Raw genomic sequence first — 15,913 nt, forward strand, 5'->3', positions numbered from 1 at the left:
ATTTTAATGTTTCCATCTTTCATTGAGGAGCCTTGGAAACTTTTCCAATGCAAAGAAATTAGAAGGTTGAAGAAGAAGGAAAAAAAGGACTTAATTCAGAAGCCTTGATTGAGGCTCAACTGTGCCATTCTCTGCTTACAGGGCATAAAGTACTGGTTGTCGGTAGTTTTAAAGAAGGGGTTAGTGTGCTTAGATTGAACGGAAAGCCCAGTATCTCAAGAAGGTTTCTTGGGGGAGGACCGAGTTTAACACATTTCCTACCCAGTTTACAAAGGATCTACTGAAGCAGTGAAAACAGTGAATGGGAAATTTGTTCCATTGCACCAGATTTCTGCCTCATAAAAGTCTGAAAATGTCCCTAACAGAGGAAATAAATCTTACGGTTCACCCAGGAAGTGGCTAAAGGTTGGGGAATCAGATTTGGTTCAGAGTCCTTTATCAGAAGAGCATAAAATAAGAAGCTGTAAATCCCATGAGGTTTTTGCCTGTGGGGAGTTGAACTGCCACATAGGCAGCTTTAAGAATACTTGAATACTTTTATGAGAGGCCTGGGTGGCCCAGTAGGTTCAGCATGCGACTTTGGCTCAGGTCATGATCTCACAGGTCATGAGTTCAAGCCGTGCGTCGGGCTCTGTGCTAACAGCTCAGAGCCTGGAGCCTGCTTCCGATTTTGTGTCTCCCTCTCTCTGCCCCTTCCCCACTTGCTCTCTGTCTCTGTCTTTCTCTCTCAAAAATAAATGAACATTAAAAAAAAATTTAAAAGAAGAAAGAATACTTGGGTACTTTCAGTGTCTTTTTTTGCAGTTTAGTTTTTGTCTATGTAACCAGCAGGGCATCTTTATTTTGCGGGGTGTGTAGAGTTCTGGCTTGACTTTGTTTTCTAACATTGTGTATTTTGAGTGAGATCAACTTTACTATTGCCCACTGACTCTATTAGTCAAAGGCAGCAAATTAATAAATAATAAAAATTAGTAATACTTTTACTAAGATTGAATTTTTGAGCACATTGGTAGGTAAATCTGTAAGGGCCTCTTATTTTTTTTATTTTTTATTTTTTTTAATGTTTATTTATTTTTGAAAGAAAGAGAGGGAGAGAGAGAGAGAGACAGAGTACGAGCAGGGGAAGGGCAGAGAGAGGGAGACACAGAATCCAAAGCAGACTCCCGGCTCTGAGCTGTCAGCACAGAGCCCGACGCAGGGCTGAAACTCAAGGACTGCAAGATCGAGACCTGAGCTGAAGTCGGGCGGCTTAACCAGCTGAGCCACCCAGGCGCCCCTGTAAGGGCCTTTTAAAGAGAATGTCTCTGACACTAATCTGAACTACTCCTGTAGCTGTTAGCCCTTTCCATCTTAATCCTACTGTTGGTGAAAATGTGATTCTGTCTACACATCAGGGAAGTCTGCCCAGTAGGTATGTTGATCAGGGTTGGCTGAATGGCAGAATAATCGAGAATTTTCTGAAGACCTTTTAGGAAACCTTCCACAGGAGTGTAGTGACTACGTTTAGGGGACCAGACAGTTTCTTTCAGATAACACAGGAGAGAACGGATAGGGTGTCATCCTCACGATGGGATTTTTACCCTTTTAATGATGGTGAGGGGTGTGATTGGGGCATGGGCATGGAAGATAACTGAATAAAAGGCATAGGAGCAAAGGTAGCATAGGGTAAAAAAATTACCTAAAATTAATTGCAATTGGAGGCTACTTTTCAAGTGCCTTCAAATACAAAGACTCTGTGTAGTCCATGGTTGAACTGAATGTTTCTCGTTGAAGGCCAAGGAGCAATGTGTTGGGAAGGGACCTGAATCAAGCTTGATGCTTTGAACACTGTTTCTGAGAACATCAAAGGAAGCTATTCAGTGGGAGAGGATATGGCCATGTGACCAGGATGCAGTATTGAGACCCATGGGTAGTTGGATTGAAAAGCCTTTTTATCTCAGTGTGAGGAAGATGCTTATAAGGGACAGAAACCTCACCCCTGACAGGGACGTGCCAATGAAAGGTCGCTGCCAGTATCACTTTCTTGGCCTGGGGAGACCGAACCAAGACAGTGGGAAGGCTTAATCTATGTGGGTCAGCAGTTACCGAGGAGAACTGAGAATTGGGAGGTTCTTTTGATTGTGGACAGAATTGACCGACTGTGCTGCAGTGAATGAAGGGAAGAGATTTGTGTGAATTCTGAGGAGCCATGCAGGTAAGGGAGGAGTTGTGAGTTCTCTAAGAAAAGCAGTTAGGCCAGGTCATGGATCAGGGAGGACCCATATGGACATTTAATCTGAGCAGGAGTCCAATTTCAAAAGGAAAAATGTAGATATCAAAAAAGGCAATGCAAGAAAGGTCTTGTTCCTCTGGTAACTATTTTTCCAGTGAAGCCAGTTGAGAGGGTTCATACAAGAACATTGAAATTTGCTGGACAATAACAGCCCTTGAAAGAGAGTCTTTCATTTCTAGGATCAGGTGGGATCAAAGATGGGATGGACAGATCTTATCTGGGCTTGGAAAGAGCTGCTGTACCTCTTGAATATAAGCGAGGAGGTCTTTGCACTGATTTTCTGCCAGCGTGTGGGAATACCCCTGTGTCAATTAAAGACATTTACTTCATGGAATTTTTTTTTTAATGTTTATTTGTTTTTGAGCCAGAGAGAGACAGAGCATGAACGGGGGAGGGTCAGAGAGAGAGGGAGACACAGAATCTGACGCAGGCTCCAGGCTCTGAGCTGTCAGCACAGAGGCCGACGCGGGGCTCGAACTCACAGACCGTGAGATCATGACCTGAGCCGAAGTCGGAAGCCCAACCGACTGAGCCACCCAGGCGCCCCTACTTCATGGAATTTTAAGTATTATCCCATCTTCAAATTAAAAGATGAACCAAAGTATAATATAACCAAAGTTTTCTCTTTGTCTAAAATGAATTATAAAAGTAGAGACTACTTATGAAAGTTGTAACACAATTTTTGGAATAAAGAAAAATGTGTTTTGGCACCTTTCATCTGCAATTGCTACAACAAATATTTTGTCTTTTTAAAATGTGCGGCCTCACCCACATATTATGGATAGGTTTCCAAATAGTGACTGCACAATGAGCCAGACTCATTTTGTTGGTGTTTTGTGCCAGAAATTGCCAAGGAAGGGAAGGACTTAGCTAACTTCTTAGAGGATGCTGAGGAGTTACCAGCTACTTAAGGCTTACTGGGAGCAGATGTTATGAAAGAGTGGTTTGCTGCCATTTCCTTGAGGAGCTCCCATATTTCAGTACTCACTCGTAAGCCAAGTATCTTTCTCAAGACTCCTCATTTCCAAACAGATGAATAAAGAAGGTATCAGATTTGCTACTCTATTACTGAGCAGACGGGAGGAGTTTGAGGATCTGGTGTGAAGCCATAGTATGTTAGCCTCGCTTTTTTTTTTTCTCTGCAAGATCCCTACAAGAAAGGTTTTCCGTGCATGGGACAACAGCCTCTCAAGCTGGTAATATTTGTTACTCTTTTGTCTTTAATTCAGAAGGGCATCTAGAGGGAGAAGATCTTTAACTTTACCCAGGGTACATTTTTATCTGGTCACTTTTGGCAGAATTGTTTGCCCTTTTAATAAAATAATGAAGTGTAAAGATCTTTTTGCAGCGGGGGGAATCAGAGCACCTGGACCAAGTCACCCATATCCATTGTGACCAGAACATTGAGCAAGAATACCCAGAAGAGAAGATGTTCTCGAGCACGTGTTAATGGTTGTTGGTAGCACCCTGATCCTCAAGCCAGTGGCTGATCCCTTTTGAGAGGTGGGACTCGAACCATTGGACCTCACTGCTCCCAGGGCTAACCCTCCCAGTGGTGCAAAATGTGCAGTCTCTTCTGGTAGATCATGTCTAAGCAGAAGCTTCTGATTAAAACGGAGCCTAGAGATGAACATGGTGGACCTTTGTAGTTACCCTCCAGTTGTCTTGATTCTCCAGGACCCCCTACCTGGACTCCAGTGCTGGGGAAAGCTGTTTACTTTGAGATGGGGATTGAGAAGGCACCTGGCACCTTGTTTTCTGGGTAGTAGGTTCCCTATAAATTCTAGTCGACCTTCTTTTTCCTCATTTCTTCCTTTCAGCATGATGTGGTAAGACTCAATGGCTAGGAAGTCAGAGCTGAGTTGGAATGACACATAAAAGTTACTTAGCTTCTCTGATCCTCTGTTTCGTCCATGGTGATGGCACTTCCGACCTTAAAGGATGGAGGCAAGGACTTCATGAGGTAAAACATGAGCCCATAGCTCATTATAGATGATCAGTGGGTAATGATGACCCCCTTCCTTTCCTTGCCATAAAAACCTCACATATATCTTTATCTGACCTAGCTAGCATCTGAGGTGTCAGTCAGTGCAGTCTGCTGATCAGGCATTTTACTATTTTTTAAAAATTTTTGAAGTTTATTTATTTTGAGAGAGCACGAGATGGGGGAGGTGCAGAGAGAGAGGAGGACAGAGAATCTGAAGCGGGCTCTGTGCTGACAGCAGAGAGCCCGATGCGGGGCTCGAACTTACAAACAGTGAGATCATGACCTGAGCCAAAGTCAGACCCTCAACTGACCGAACCACCCAGGTGCCCCCAGACATTTTAGTTTAAATGAGAAATGGTATTAAATAAAGCTAACATCCATTGGAATAGATGCACCAGGCCTTTAGTAATAGAAATTGGGACATTATTTCAGTATTCAGTCAGCTCTGCTATTATGTATGTATTCCTAAAAATCATCATGCTGTGCAAAAAAAATCATGCCATGAAAACCACAGGGTTTACAGGAAAAAAAATGGGTTAGGGGCATAACATTCAAAAATGTGTCAGAGGCACACACAAAAAATAGGAAGCTAATAATGATGGTAGCACAGTTTTTCACATGTTAAATGGTTGAGGTGCATAACACTACAATGAGTGTGTGTTTCCATGAAAAGATCTGGAGTTTACTTGTGGAAGCAGGTGTCAGAAGTGTTTGAGCTTGTGAGTGTTGTCGTAAAGTGGTTGCAAGGAGGATCATCTGAAATCAGACGGGAGTTGTAAGGCCAGATGTGGATGAATATGGCATACAGCATGTAGTAAACTGAGGCAGCTGTAGATGCATATGGGCTTCGTGTGTTCCTACGTGACTGGGTTCAGCTGGGGGACGTCATCTGTGTGCATTTAGTGTTTCTAAAAGGAAAAGCCATGCTTAAGCAAACACAAAATTCACATGCTCACATTGTTCCCTCGTGTATCAGTCACATTGGGATAGATTTATGTTTTCAAAACAAGCATTTCAGCAGAACTGACTGTACTAGCTTCCTGGAAAAGGTCACCTTCTCTTAGGCAGTACCCACAAGTAGAAGCAGATGAAATCATTGTAAAACATAAAGGCTCATGGGACCACTAACATCCTTTATGAAGTGGTGGCCATTTTATAAATATAAAATTTTGTATCCTTCATATATGGATTACCATATCCTGGGTAAAGGGGAGCTATTGTCAGACTGCATTGAGTATGGGAATAGCAGGAGTTGGGTGGGTGGCCCTTGGCTGTATTCTGTAGTGATTTTGCTTGTAGATTATCTCTTTGGATCATCTACTGCCTTGTTATTCTTCCACTAGCACAGAATGGCCACTTTTGGCACCCCATATCTCATGTTACCTTACACACAGACTCATGAGAAGAGAAGTCAGTAAATAACAAGAGGAGAGCAGTCCATAAATAACAGTATGCTGTTTCTTCATTCACCCGGATCTCTGTTAAAGATCCTCTGTAAATGAATCTTGTATTTTAAAAAGAAATGCGGTCATGAATATCTGTGATGTTAGGAGAACAGGGGTAGTCATATGATTTGTGACTTTAAAACGTAGTGTAGACTGAAAAGGCTGAAGGTAAACTTTAGGTGACGTCTGTGAAGCCCAGAAATTGCATACAAATTTTCGTTGGTAAGTACACTTTGGAAAGAAAGTGTCCTTGGCTTTTATCACATTCCTAAAGGGGTCTTTGATCCTGAAATGACCACGTCACACTTTTAGAAAAGTCCATAGGTAGAGACTCGTATGGGTCATTTAGGGGAAGCTAGGGTGATCTGTGGCACATCCTAGCCCATTGACTTCATAGAGGGGAGGTATTGGACTCAAGAAGTGCTCCTGGCTGCCGCGGCAGTGATAGTATGAAGCAGGTTTGACCCCTGGGCTGAGCTCGCATGTCGTCTTTGTCCTCTCATCAGTCATCACATCAGTAATGAAGGACTCCTTTTCACACAAGGGCTTACGCCTTTTAAGTGTGTATCTCATGCTTCCCTTGACTTTGTTTTGCAGATGGGAACAACGAGAGCTGCCTAATGGGCGTGTCTATTATGTTGACCATAATACCAAGACCACCACCTGGGAGCGGCCTCTTCCTCCAGGGTAAGGCAAGGCTGGCAAGCCCTGAGACTCTAGAACCGGCACCCGGAGTCACCGAATGGCTTCTCCACCATTCACTGCCATCACTGTCCTTAGTTTCCCCTACCCTCTGCTCCTTGCCCTCTCTTTTATCCGCCTCCCATTGTCTTCGCCTTCTACACTATTTCTTCTCTTTATTTCCCTTCTGCCCACATTCACTGTGTTGGCAGTGGGCTGTATTATGGGCTTTATTATGTGCCATGGCTGTTGGGTCCTGGAGGGAGGAGGGCTAGGAATCCTGCCTCCTGGGCCATTGATGCCTTGATGCCCTCAGTTATTTCACCTACAGAGATATCCCATCAGGGCCAGGTTCTCAGTCATTTTCTGCAGAGGTAGCAAAGTACAGGGATATTTATTCCTGGTCACTTGATTGCTTTTCCTAATTACTTAATTCTCCTCTCATTTCTTAGGACATCTTAGGATTTTTAGAGCATTTCTGAGGAGAAAAGGCACGAGGAAGCCAAGATACAAAGGGTGTTGATGCATTACAAAGCACCATATGCCCGAATGGCCCCTGAAGGGTGCTTCTCCTTGAGCTGGGCTTTGTGAGAACACAGCTAAGTTCTCTAAAACCAGAGGATAAGTGAGGCTTCCAAGTGAGGGAAGACTGTCCAAGTTCAAGGAGAAGGGGTTTGGTTCCCTGCTTGCCAGGGACAGAAAGTTCTTTCCACATGTGCCTTTTGGTCCACAGAGCTTTCAAAAGAGAATGTATTCTGCTCAAAGGATAGAATCACCTCCCAGTAAGGCAGTCATGAAGGGCTCCAGCATAAAATATGAACACCTCCCCATCAAGCTTGTAGAGGGAGAGGATGCCAGAGGTGGGGAGTATTAGGAAAAACCCTTGTACTCTGGTTCACTGGTCATACACATGCCAGGCAAATACCACCTCACCTTCTGGTCCTGCAAATTTCCACGGATAGGCTGTTTTTAGTTGCGATTTTCCGGTAGAATGCTTGTGTTTTCCTTTTGTTCCTTACCCTTTTGGAAATGAAACTATAATCCGTCATCATTAGTCCTCATTCTGTTTTCTACTTTAAGTTCAGATTATTTATTTATACATTTAACCAAAGTTAAATATTGACGTCTTGGGAAAAAGTCACACTTTTTACTTTGGAAATTGTGGAAATTTTCATATTCATATGAATAGTCTCCAATGTGCACTAAGTAGAGAGAATCCCCACATACTCAACACTTGGCTTCAATAATCTTCAAGTCATGGTCAGTCTTGTTTCATCTATACCAGGGGTTGGCAAACTATGGGCCTGTGGTTGAAATCCAGCCTCCACCTGTTTTTGTAAATAAGGTTTTGAAGAAAATCCTATGTAATCATCATATAACTTTATCCATATTTTGGTATATATTTCTAAAAAATGTTCTTACTTAAAACAAAACTACTCTATTGTTAACAGTATTTTCTTTTCTTTATTATTATTATTATTACTATTATTATTTTAAATTTACATTCGAATTAGTTAGCATATAGTGCAGCAATGATTTCAGGAGTAGATTCCTTAGTGCCCCTTACCCATTTAGCCCATCCCCCCTCCCACGGCCCCTCCAGTAACCCTCTGTTTGTTCTCCATATTTATGAGTCTCTTCTGTTTTGTCCCCCTCCCTGTTTTTATATTATTTTTGCTTCCCTTCCCTTGTGTTCATCTGTTCTGTGTCTTAAAGTCCTCGTATGAGTGAAGTCATATGATATTTGTCTTTCTCTGACTGACTAATTTCGCTTAGCATAATACCCTCCAGTTCCATCCACATAGTTGCAAATGACAAGATTTCATTCTTTTTGATTGCCGAGTAATACTCCATTGTATGTATATGTATGTGTATATATATATATACACCACATTTTCTTTATCCATGCATCCATCGCTGAACATTTGGGCTCTTTCCATACTTTGGCTATTGTTGATAGTGCTGCTATAAACATTGGGGCGCATGTGCCCCTTCAAAACCACAGTGAGATACCATCTCACACCTGTCAGAATGGCTAACATTAACAACTCAGGCAACAACAGATGTTGGCGAGGATGCAGAGAAAGAAGGTCTCTGGAGGAGACCTGTGAAGGATTGTTTGTTCTACTCTGTGGTGAATGCTGGTGTTATTTTGATAGGGATTTCATTGAATATGTAGATTGCTTTGGGTAGTATTGACATTGTAACAATATTTGTTCTTCCTATCCAGGAGCATGGAATCTTTTTCCATTTTTTGCGTCTTCTTCAATTTCTTTCATAAGCTTTCTATAGTTTTCAGTGTATAGATTCTTCACGTCTTTGGTTAGATTTATTCCTAGGTATTTTATGGGTTTTGGTACTGTTAACAGTATTTTCTTTCTTTCTTTTTTTTTTAATAGATATATAATGTTTTATTATTTTAATTTGCATTTCACCAAAATTGTGTAACATTGAACATCTTTTCATCTGCTATTTGCTACATTTATGTTGTCTTTGGTAAGGTATCTGGTTCAAATCTTTTGCTTATTTTTTTTTAATTAATTTATTTTTTTAATGTATGAAATTTACTGTCAAATTGGTTTCAACACCCAGTGCTCATCCCGAAAGGTGCCCTCCTCAATACCCATCACCCACCCTACCCTACCTCCCACCCCCCATCAACCCTCAGTTTGTTCTCAGTTTTTAACAGTCTCTTATGCTTTGGCTCTCTCCCACTCTAACCTCTTTTTTTTTTTTTTCTTCCCCTCCCCCATGGGTTTCTGTTATGTTTCTCAGGATCCACATAAGAGTGAAACCATATGGTATCTGTCTTTCTCTGTATGGCTTATTTCACTTAGCATCACACTCTCCAGTTCCATCCACGTTGCTACAAAAGGCCACATTTCATTTTTTCTCATTGCCACGTAGTATTCCATTGTGCATATAAACCACAATTTCTTTATCCATTCATCAGTTGATGGACATTTAGGCTCTTTCCATAATTTGGCTATTGTTGAGAGTGCTGCTATAAACATTGGGGTACAAGTGCCCCTATGCATCAGTACTCCTGTATCCCTTGGGTAAATTCCTAGCAGTGCTATTGCTGGGTCATAGGGTAGGTCTATTTTTAATTTTCTGAGGAACCTCCACACTGCTTTCCAGAGCGGCTGCACCAATTTGCATTCCCACCAACAGTGCAAGAGGGTTCCCGTTTCTCCACATCCTCTCCAGCATCTATAGTTTCCTGATTTCTTCATTTTGGCCACTCTGACTGGCGTGAGGTGATATCTGAGTGTGGTTTTGATTTGTATTTCCCTGATGAGGAGTGACGTTGAACATCTTTTCATGTGCCTGTTGGCCATCCGGATGTCTTCTTTAGAGAAGTGTCTATTCATGTTTTCTGCCCTGTTAACAGTATTTTCGTGCTGTCATCAAATACTGAGTCAGCAGCCAAATTTCTCCAATTGTCTTGCAAAATAATCATTGATTTTTAACAGGGTGTGTTTTACACTTGTACTTTGTGTGTTGACAGCACTTATACTTAAAAGCAGCATTAACTCTAGAAATGTGCTAGTTGCTGCCTCTTATCCTCTCTGGTCTATAAGTAGGCCTTGACCTGATGAGCATTTGGATAGCATCTAAATTAAGATTTTAATGGTGTCTTCTAAGGATGGCCAAAAATTGTTTCTTCTTTAAGTTTTGAGGTGGGACAACAGATCCAGATTTCTTGCTTGCTTGCTTTCTTTCTCTTGCTTTCTTTCTTTTCTTTTTTTTCTTCCTTTCTTCCTTCCTCCCTCCCTTCTTTCCTTTTCTTCTTTTCTCTTCTTTCCTTTCTTTCTTTCTTTTCAGTCAACAAATACTTATTGAGCCCTGCTCTATACCAGGCACTATGCCCTGGGAGTACATCAGTACACCAAAGGAGAAAACCCCTGATCTCACGGTAGTGTGAGACACACAATTAATGAGTTAATAAATTTATACAGTGTCAGGTGGTGGTATGTAATTTGACGTAAAATAAAGCAGAGGAAGGGGTTGAGGTAAACAAAATAGCACACACACATTTTTCTGATGCACATAAAATCAATATGTAACCGTTAGAATAAAAATGTCTCCCTGCATGTACCATCTACATTTGCCTAATGATACCAGGTCCACCACCTCTGAGAGGTGCAGGCTCACATGACCAGAATGTGCTAGAATAATCCCTCTGGTTCCGTTTCTTTCCTCGATCATTTTTCAAATTGGATACAGATTGTACCCTGAGAAAGCCTTTGAACCTGCAGCTCCCCTAATTTCCCTGAGGGGCTGGGCCGCTCCTCCACACCTGACTAGGTACTCGGCCCCTCCAGGTGTGGGCTGGGGATGCCTCTAGCATCACTGGAGAGCAGAAAGCATTGTAATTACAGATCCAGATTTCTTATTGTCAGGACACTTTTAATGCTTTATTGGACGGTGGCTCAGCTCTACACCCCATGTAGCCTATTAGTTCTTACAGAGTTTTAATCTCAGACCTCAGTACCTCTGAGCCCCTGGCAGGTACTTCCGCACCATAACTGGGAGCCCAGACAGAATAAGAGTGCTTAAGCTTTCATCGCTAACAATGGGAGAAGTTCCACCCCAGGAAGTATTATCATGCTGAGAGCACACTTGAAACTACAGGCGGAGCCGTTGTCTCAGCAGACCCAGTCACTCCAGAGTAAGATTGAGTCAAAGGATTCAGCCTGTCTTGGCCCCCCCCTTCTGTTAGACCCGGGGGACGCTTGTATGAGGAATGGTCATTTTTTTATCCAGGAACAAAAAGTATTGGCCCTGGTAACTAAGGATGGATGCAGTAATTTGCTCTTAGGTCGTGTTTAGACCAGAGGTGAGCAGGGAGAGGGGTCTCGATAGACCACGGTGTAGGGGAGGCCTCACAGAGGGAGCGGGATCAGATGCGATCTTGTAGGAGGGGCTGGAGTTGGACTTAAATGACAAGAGGAAGTTGATCCAGGTTGGGGGAAAGGCGTGAAAGTAAAAGATATCGTTAGGGAATGATTAATGAGGCAGTTTGGCTGGAGTGGAAGGTTTACGTGAAACAGAGATGCCCAGAGAGTGTCTAGCAAGGCAGCTGGGTTTGGTGGACATGCCTGCTGGAACATGAGAGAATGCAGGGCCGACTGAGCCTCAACCACTGTGCTGTTTTTATAGATTGCGATTCTTGGTGAGATTTCACCCACAATCAAGGGTGGGGTTATGCTCTTTAGAAGTTTGAAATTTACCAGTCCAGAAGACTTTTAGTTAAACGTGTGGATTAAACATGTATTTATTTCCATTCCTTCCTGAAAACCCCCTAAGTGGCAATAAAAGTATAAAGAAGTATAATGATAAAAGATTGGAAGAGGAGAAGCAGCATATGGGAGAAGGTAATAAAACTTTGGTTGATGATAGATAAATGGCAGAGCTGAGAAAGCTGAAACCCCAACTTACAGTGTGGGTACCCACCAGGAAGTCAGCCAGTTAGCACCACGGAGCCCTGGAAAGCTCAGCAATCAGACATGGTAGGGGGAGGTGCTATGACATGAGACGAAAAAGCTGAAGTCAAGTTAAAAATTGGTGCAGGGAGTCGTTAGAGTCTCAGGTTGTCAACCATGACATCCAGCCCTGTGCCGCACGCCTGCGTGCACACGTGTTTATCTCACACACGCATGCGCACATGCAGCCAGCCTGGAGGATAAAGCCAGAGCTGAAGGCAAGGATGAGCTCAGAAAAAAATGGATTGAGTGAGGACGCTGTCCCCAAGTTAAAGATTGGGACTGTTTTTTGCTAGATAAAGGGATCAGTCGAAGGGAAGAGAACTACAGATTGTGATGTTTGTGGGTCGTCTAGTGAAACAGCTGAATGAAGCCACTGGTCAGTTTTCCCCCACCTGGATACCCAGAGCGTCCATTCAGTGTTTTAGTGACTCACTTTTAAATATGAAAGAACAGCTTGCGGCCAGCAGACAGAAAGGGGACTTGGTGAAAACAATGTGGAATGTAAAACCAAATTGTGATTCGTATCCTCAAAAATTTGGGAGGAAATACGGCATCTGTGCAAGAAGAACAGGAGACCGTGAAATGAACCATGCAGAAAACAAGAAGAACATTCATTCGTTTATTAATGTTTATTTATTTTGAGAGAGAGAGAGAGAAAGCGCGCATGTGTGCGTGCGCACCCACAAGTGGGAGAGGGGCGGAGAGAGAGAATCCCAAGTAGGCTCTGTACTGGCTGTGTGAGATCATGACTTGAGCCGAAATCGGGAGTCGGGCCCTTAACTGACTGAGCCACCCAGGCACCCCAAGAAGACCTTTTAGAAATTAATATATAACTGACTGTGGAACAACCCGGGGGTTAAGAGTGCATGCTGACCCCTGCACAGTTGAAAATGTGCATACAAATGACTTCCCCAGAGCTTAACTACTAATAGCTTACTGTTGACCAGAAGCCTTACCGATAACGTAAACAATTGATTAACACATATTTTGTATGTTATATATATTATATACTGTATTCTTTCAATAAAGTAAGCCAGAGAAAACAAAGTATTATTAAGAAAATCATAAGAGAAAATACATTTACAGTACTGAACTGTATTTATTGAAAAAAAAATCCATGTATAAACGGGGCACCACAGTTTAAACCCTTGCTGTTCAAGGGGTCAACTGTATATAACAGCAGAAACAGGGGCGCCTGGGTGGCTCAGTTGGTTAAGCATCCGACTCGATTTCGGCTCTGGTTGTGATCTCACAGTTGGTGGGATCGAGCCTCAGAATGGGGTCTGCATTGACAGTGTGGAGCCTGCTTGGGATTCTCTCTCCCTCTCTCTCTGCCCCTCCCCTGCTCTTGCACACACTCTCTCTCTCAAGATAAATATTTTTTAAAAAATTAAAAACAATTTTTTTAAACATTTGTTTATTTTTGAGAGAGAAAGAGGGAGACAGAGTGTGAGCAGGAGAGGGGAAGAGAGAGGGAGACAGAGAATCCGAAGCAGGCTCCAGGCTCTGAGCACAGAGCCTGACACGGGGCTTGAATCCACAAACCGTGAGATCTGAGCTGAGGTTGGAGGCTTAACCAACTGAGTCACTCAGGTGCCCCTAAAAAAAATTTTTTTTTAATGTTCACAAATTTTTGAGAGAGAGAGAGAGAGAGAGAGAGACAGACAGAGTGCAGTGCGGGAGGGGCAGAGAGACAGGGAGACATAGAATCTGAAGCAGGCTCTAGGCTCTGAGCTGTCAGCACAGAGCCCCATGTGGGGCTTGAACTCACGAACTACAAGTTCATAACCTGAGTGGAAGTTGGACGCCTAACCGACTGAGCCACCCAGGTGACCCTCCCCCTGTCAAAATAAATAAAAAGAAGAGCTCTTTAAAAAAATAAAACTTGCAAGAATGGAAAGATAATGTTGGAGATTAGAAAATTAGAAGATGAGCCCAGGAGATTCAACATCTGAACAGTAGTTCTAGCAAGAAAGAACTTGCTAGAAGAATTTTCTATTATCAAAGAAAAAAAAAAATAGAAGCATATTGCTAGAATTGAGTGGTAATGTATTCAAATTCAAAGGGCCTACCAAATGCCCAACCCAGAGAATGAGAAAAGACTGACCTCAAGGAACATCCAAATGGAATTTGGGGATGGCAAGAGAATGTCTCAGAAGCCTCTGGAGGGTAAAAATAGGCTAGCTATCGAGAATTAGGAATCAAGAATGCCATCTTTCTTCTCAACAGCAACTGTGGAGCTGGACCCTTAAAATTCTGATGGAAAGTTATTTCCTGTCTAGAAAACAACTTTTAGTCACCTTAACACTCAACTCTGAGACTTGAATAAAGGCATCTTCAGTGTTTCAAACAATTAACTTTGGTGCATCCTTTCTCAGAAGCTACTAGATGATTTGTTCCACCAGATGAGAGGAAACCAAGAAAGAAGTCGTGAGATGCAGGACACAGGGGACTCCATTCAGAGGCCAAAGACAGTCCCAAGAGGAAGATGAGGGAAGGTGACTCAGGACAGTAACACAGAGCAGATCTGGAGGACAGGTGTCCACATAGGGCAACAGGGACCTGGAGCTGTGTGGCTAAGGCATATCTGACTGACACTGAGAGGCCACGTGCGCCATCAGAATCTGGGGGTGCATTGGTAAGAGATTCTTGAAAAACAGGCAGAATGAAACACACTCTAGTTCTTTTCACTCCAGAAAAAAAAAAGTCATACAAGCAAGGAAACATATGTGTAGTATTCTATGAAATCATAATACAAACTCTGAATATGGATTTAATAACGATTTTCTAAATTGGGAGGAGGGGGCCTATGTGTGTTGTGGGGTGGGATGCAATAACTAAACGCTCAGCTTTGATAGCAGAAGGTTCACAAGTAACGTCTAATATGACAGAAATCAAGAAACAGTAGAAGGAGCATGCTGTTGAGAAATATGGCTGTAAATAGAAGGAGCAGTTGAGAATTCAAAGTTGTTGCTTCTGAGAGGTAGGAATCAGCGATGGGGAGAGGTAGGGAAGGAGACACTTTTTTATTGTGTCTCCTGTAGTACCATTTGCATTTTTTTAATGTTTATTTTTGAGACACACACACACACACACACACACACACACACACACGCACACACAGCATGAGCGGGGGAGAGGCAGAGAGAGAGAGGACGACAGAAGATCCAAAGCAGGTTCTGTGCTGACAGCAGAGAGCCCGATGTGGGGCTTGAACTCAGGAACCATGAGATCGTGACCTGAGCTGAAGTTAGACACTTAACTGACTGAGCCACCCAGGTGTCCCAAGAAGCTGTTTTTAGAGACGCTGTGAGTTAAAAGAATCATTGAAGAGGTGGCCAAAAAAAGTCAGTTAGGATGCTAACCCTGAAAATTGAGAAAGATACCGGACTGAAGCATGATAGTTATGTGAGTAAGGTAAGGATGCAGACAAGATGAAATGAGAAGGTAGTTAGAATAAAGCCTTTCCAGCCCATATAGTGGAATCCATATTGGGTTCCCTTTGCATTGAGTTAATGCTATTTTCTTCAGTGGTATCACTTTCTTATCTTTTTAAGGCCCCTTTATCCCTCTTCCCCTTTCAAACTTATAGTGGAAAAATCAGGCATGTACCAAATTTGAGAGAATAGTACAATGAATCCCTGCTAACTACCACCTGGTTGTAACAACTGATAACATTTTGTTTCGTCTGACCTCCTACTTTTCAGGGGAGGGGACTGATGAATTTTAGAGCAAATCCCAGATGTCATATCTTTTGAACCAATCATGTACATCTGTAACAGGTAAGGGTTTAAGAAAAAAAAACAAAAAACAAACAAACTAGGGGTACCTGGCTGGCTCAGTCCATAGAGCATGTGATTCTTGATCTCATTTTCATGAGTTTGAGCCCCACGTTGTGCATAGAGATTCCTTAAAAAAACAACAAACTAAAATACCATTATCCCACCCAACAAAATTAACGACATTTCTTTGCTTCATGTCACCCAGTCCTTTTTCCATTCTCCCCAATTGTCTTAAAAATATTTTTACAGTTGAT

At 42.5% G+C, this 15,913-nt stretch overlaps 1 protein-coding gene across 2 annotated transcripts in view; it reads left to right on the forward strand.

Annotated features, from left to right (window-relative positions):
• WWP2 (WW domain containing E3 ubiquitin protein ligase 2) overlaps positions 1-15,913 on the forward strand; it is a 149,619-nt gene that overhangs the window by 110,115 nt on the left and 23,591 nt on the right. For both annotated transcript variants that reach the window (XM_042969661.1, XM_042969662.1), the window contains exon 9: positions 6,302-6,391. In XM_042969661.1, the coding sequence (XP_042825595.1) occupies positions 6,302-6,391 (90 nt within the window). The remainder of the gene's footprint in view (positions 1-6,301; positions 6,392-15,913) is intronic.

The sequence above is a fragment of the Panthera tigris genome, chromosome E2, assembly GCF_018350195.1.
Source record: "Panthera tigris isolate Pti1 chromosome E2, P.tigris_Pti1_mat1.1, whole genome shotgun sequence".
NCBI classification, from domain to species: Eukaryota; Metazoa; Chordata; class Mammalia; order Carnivora; family Felidae; genus Panthera; species Panthera tigris.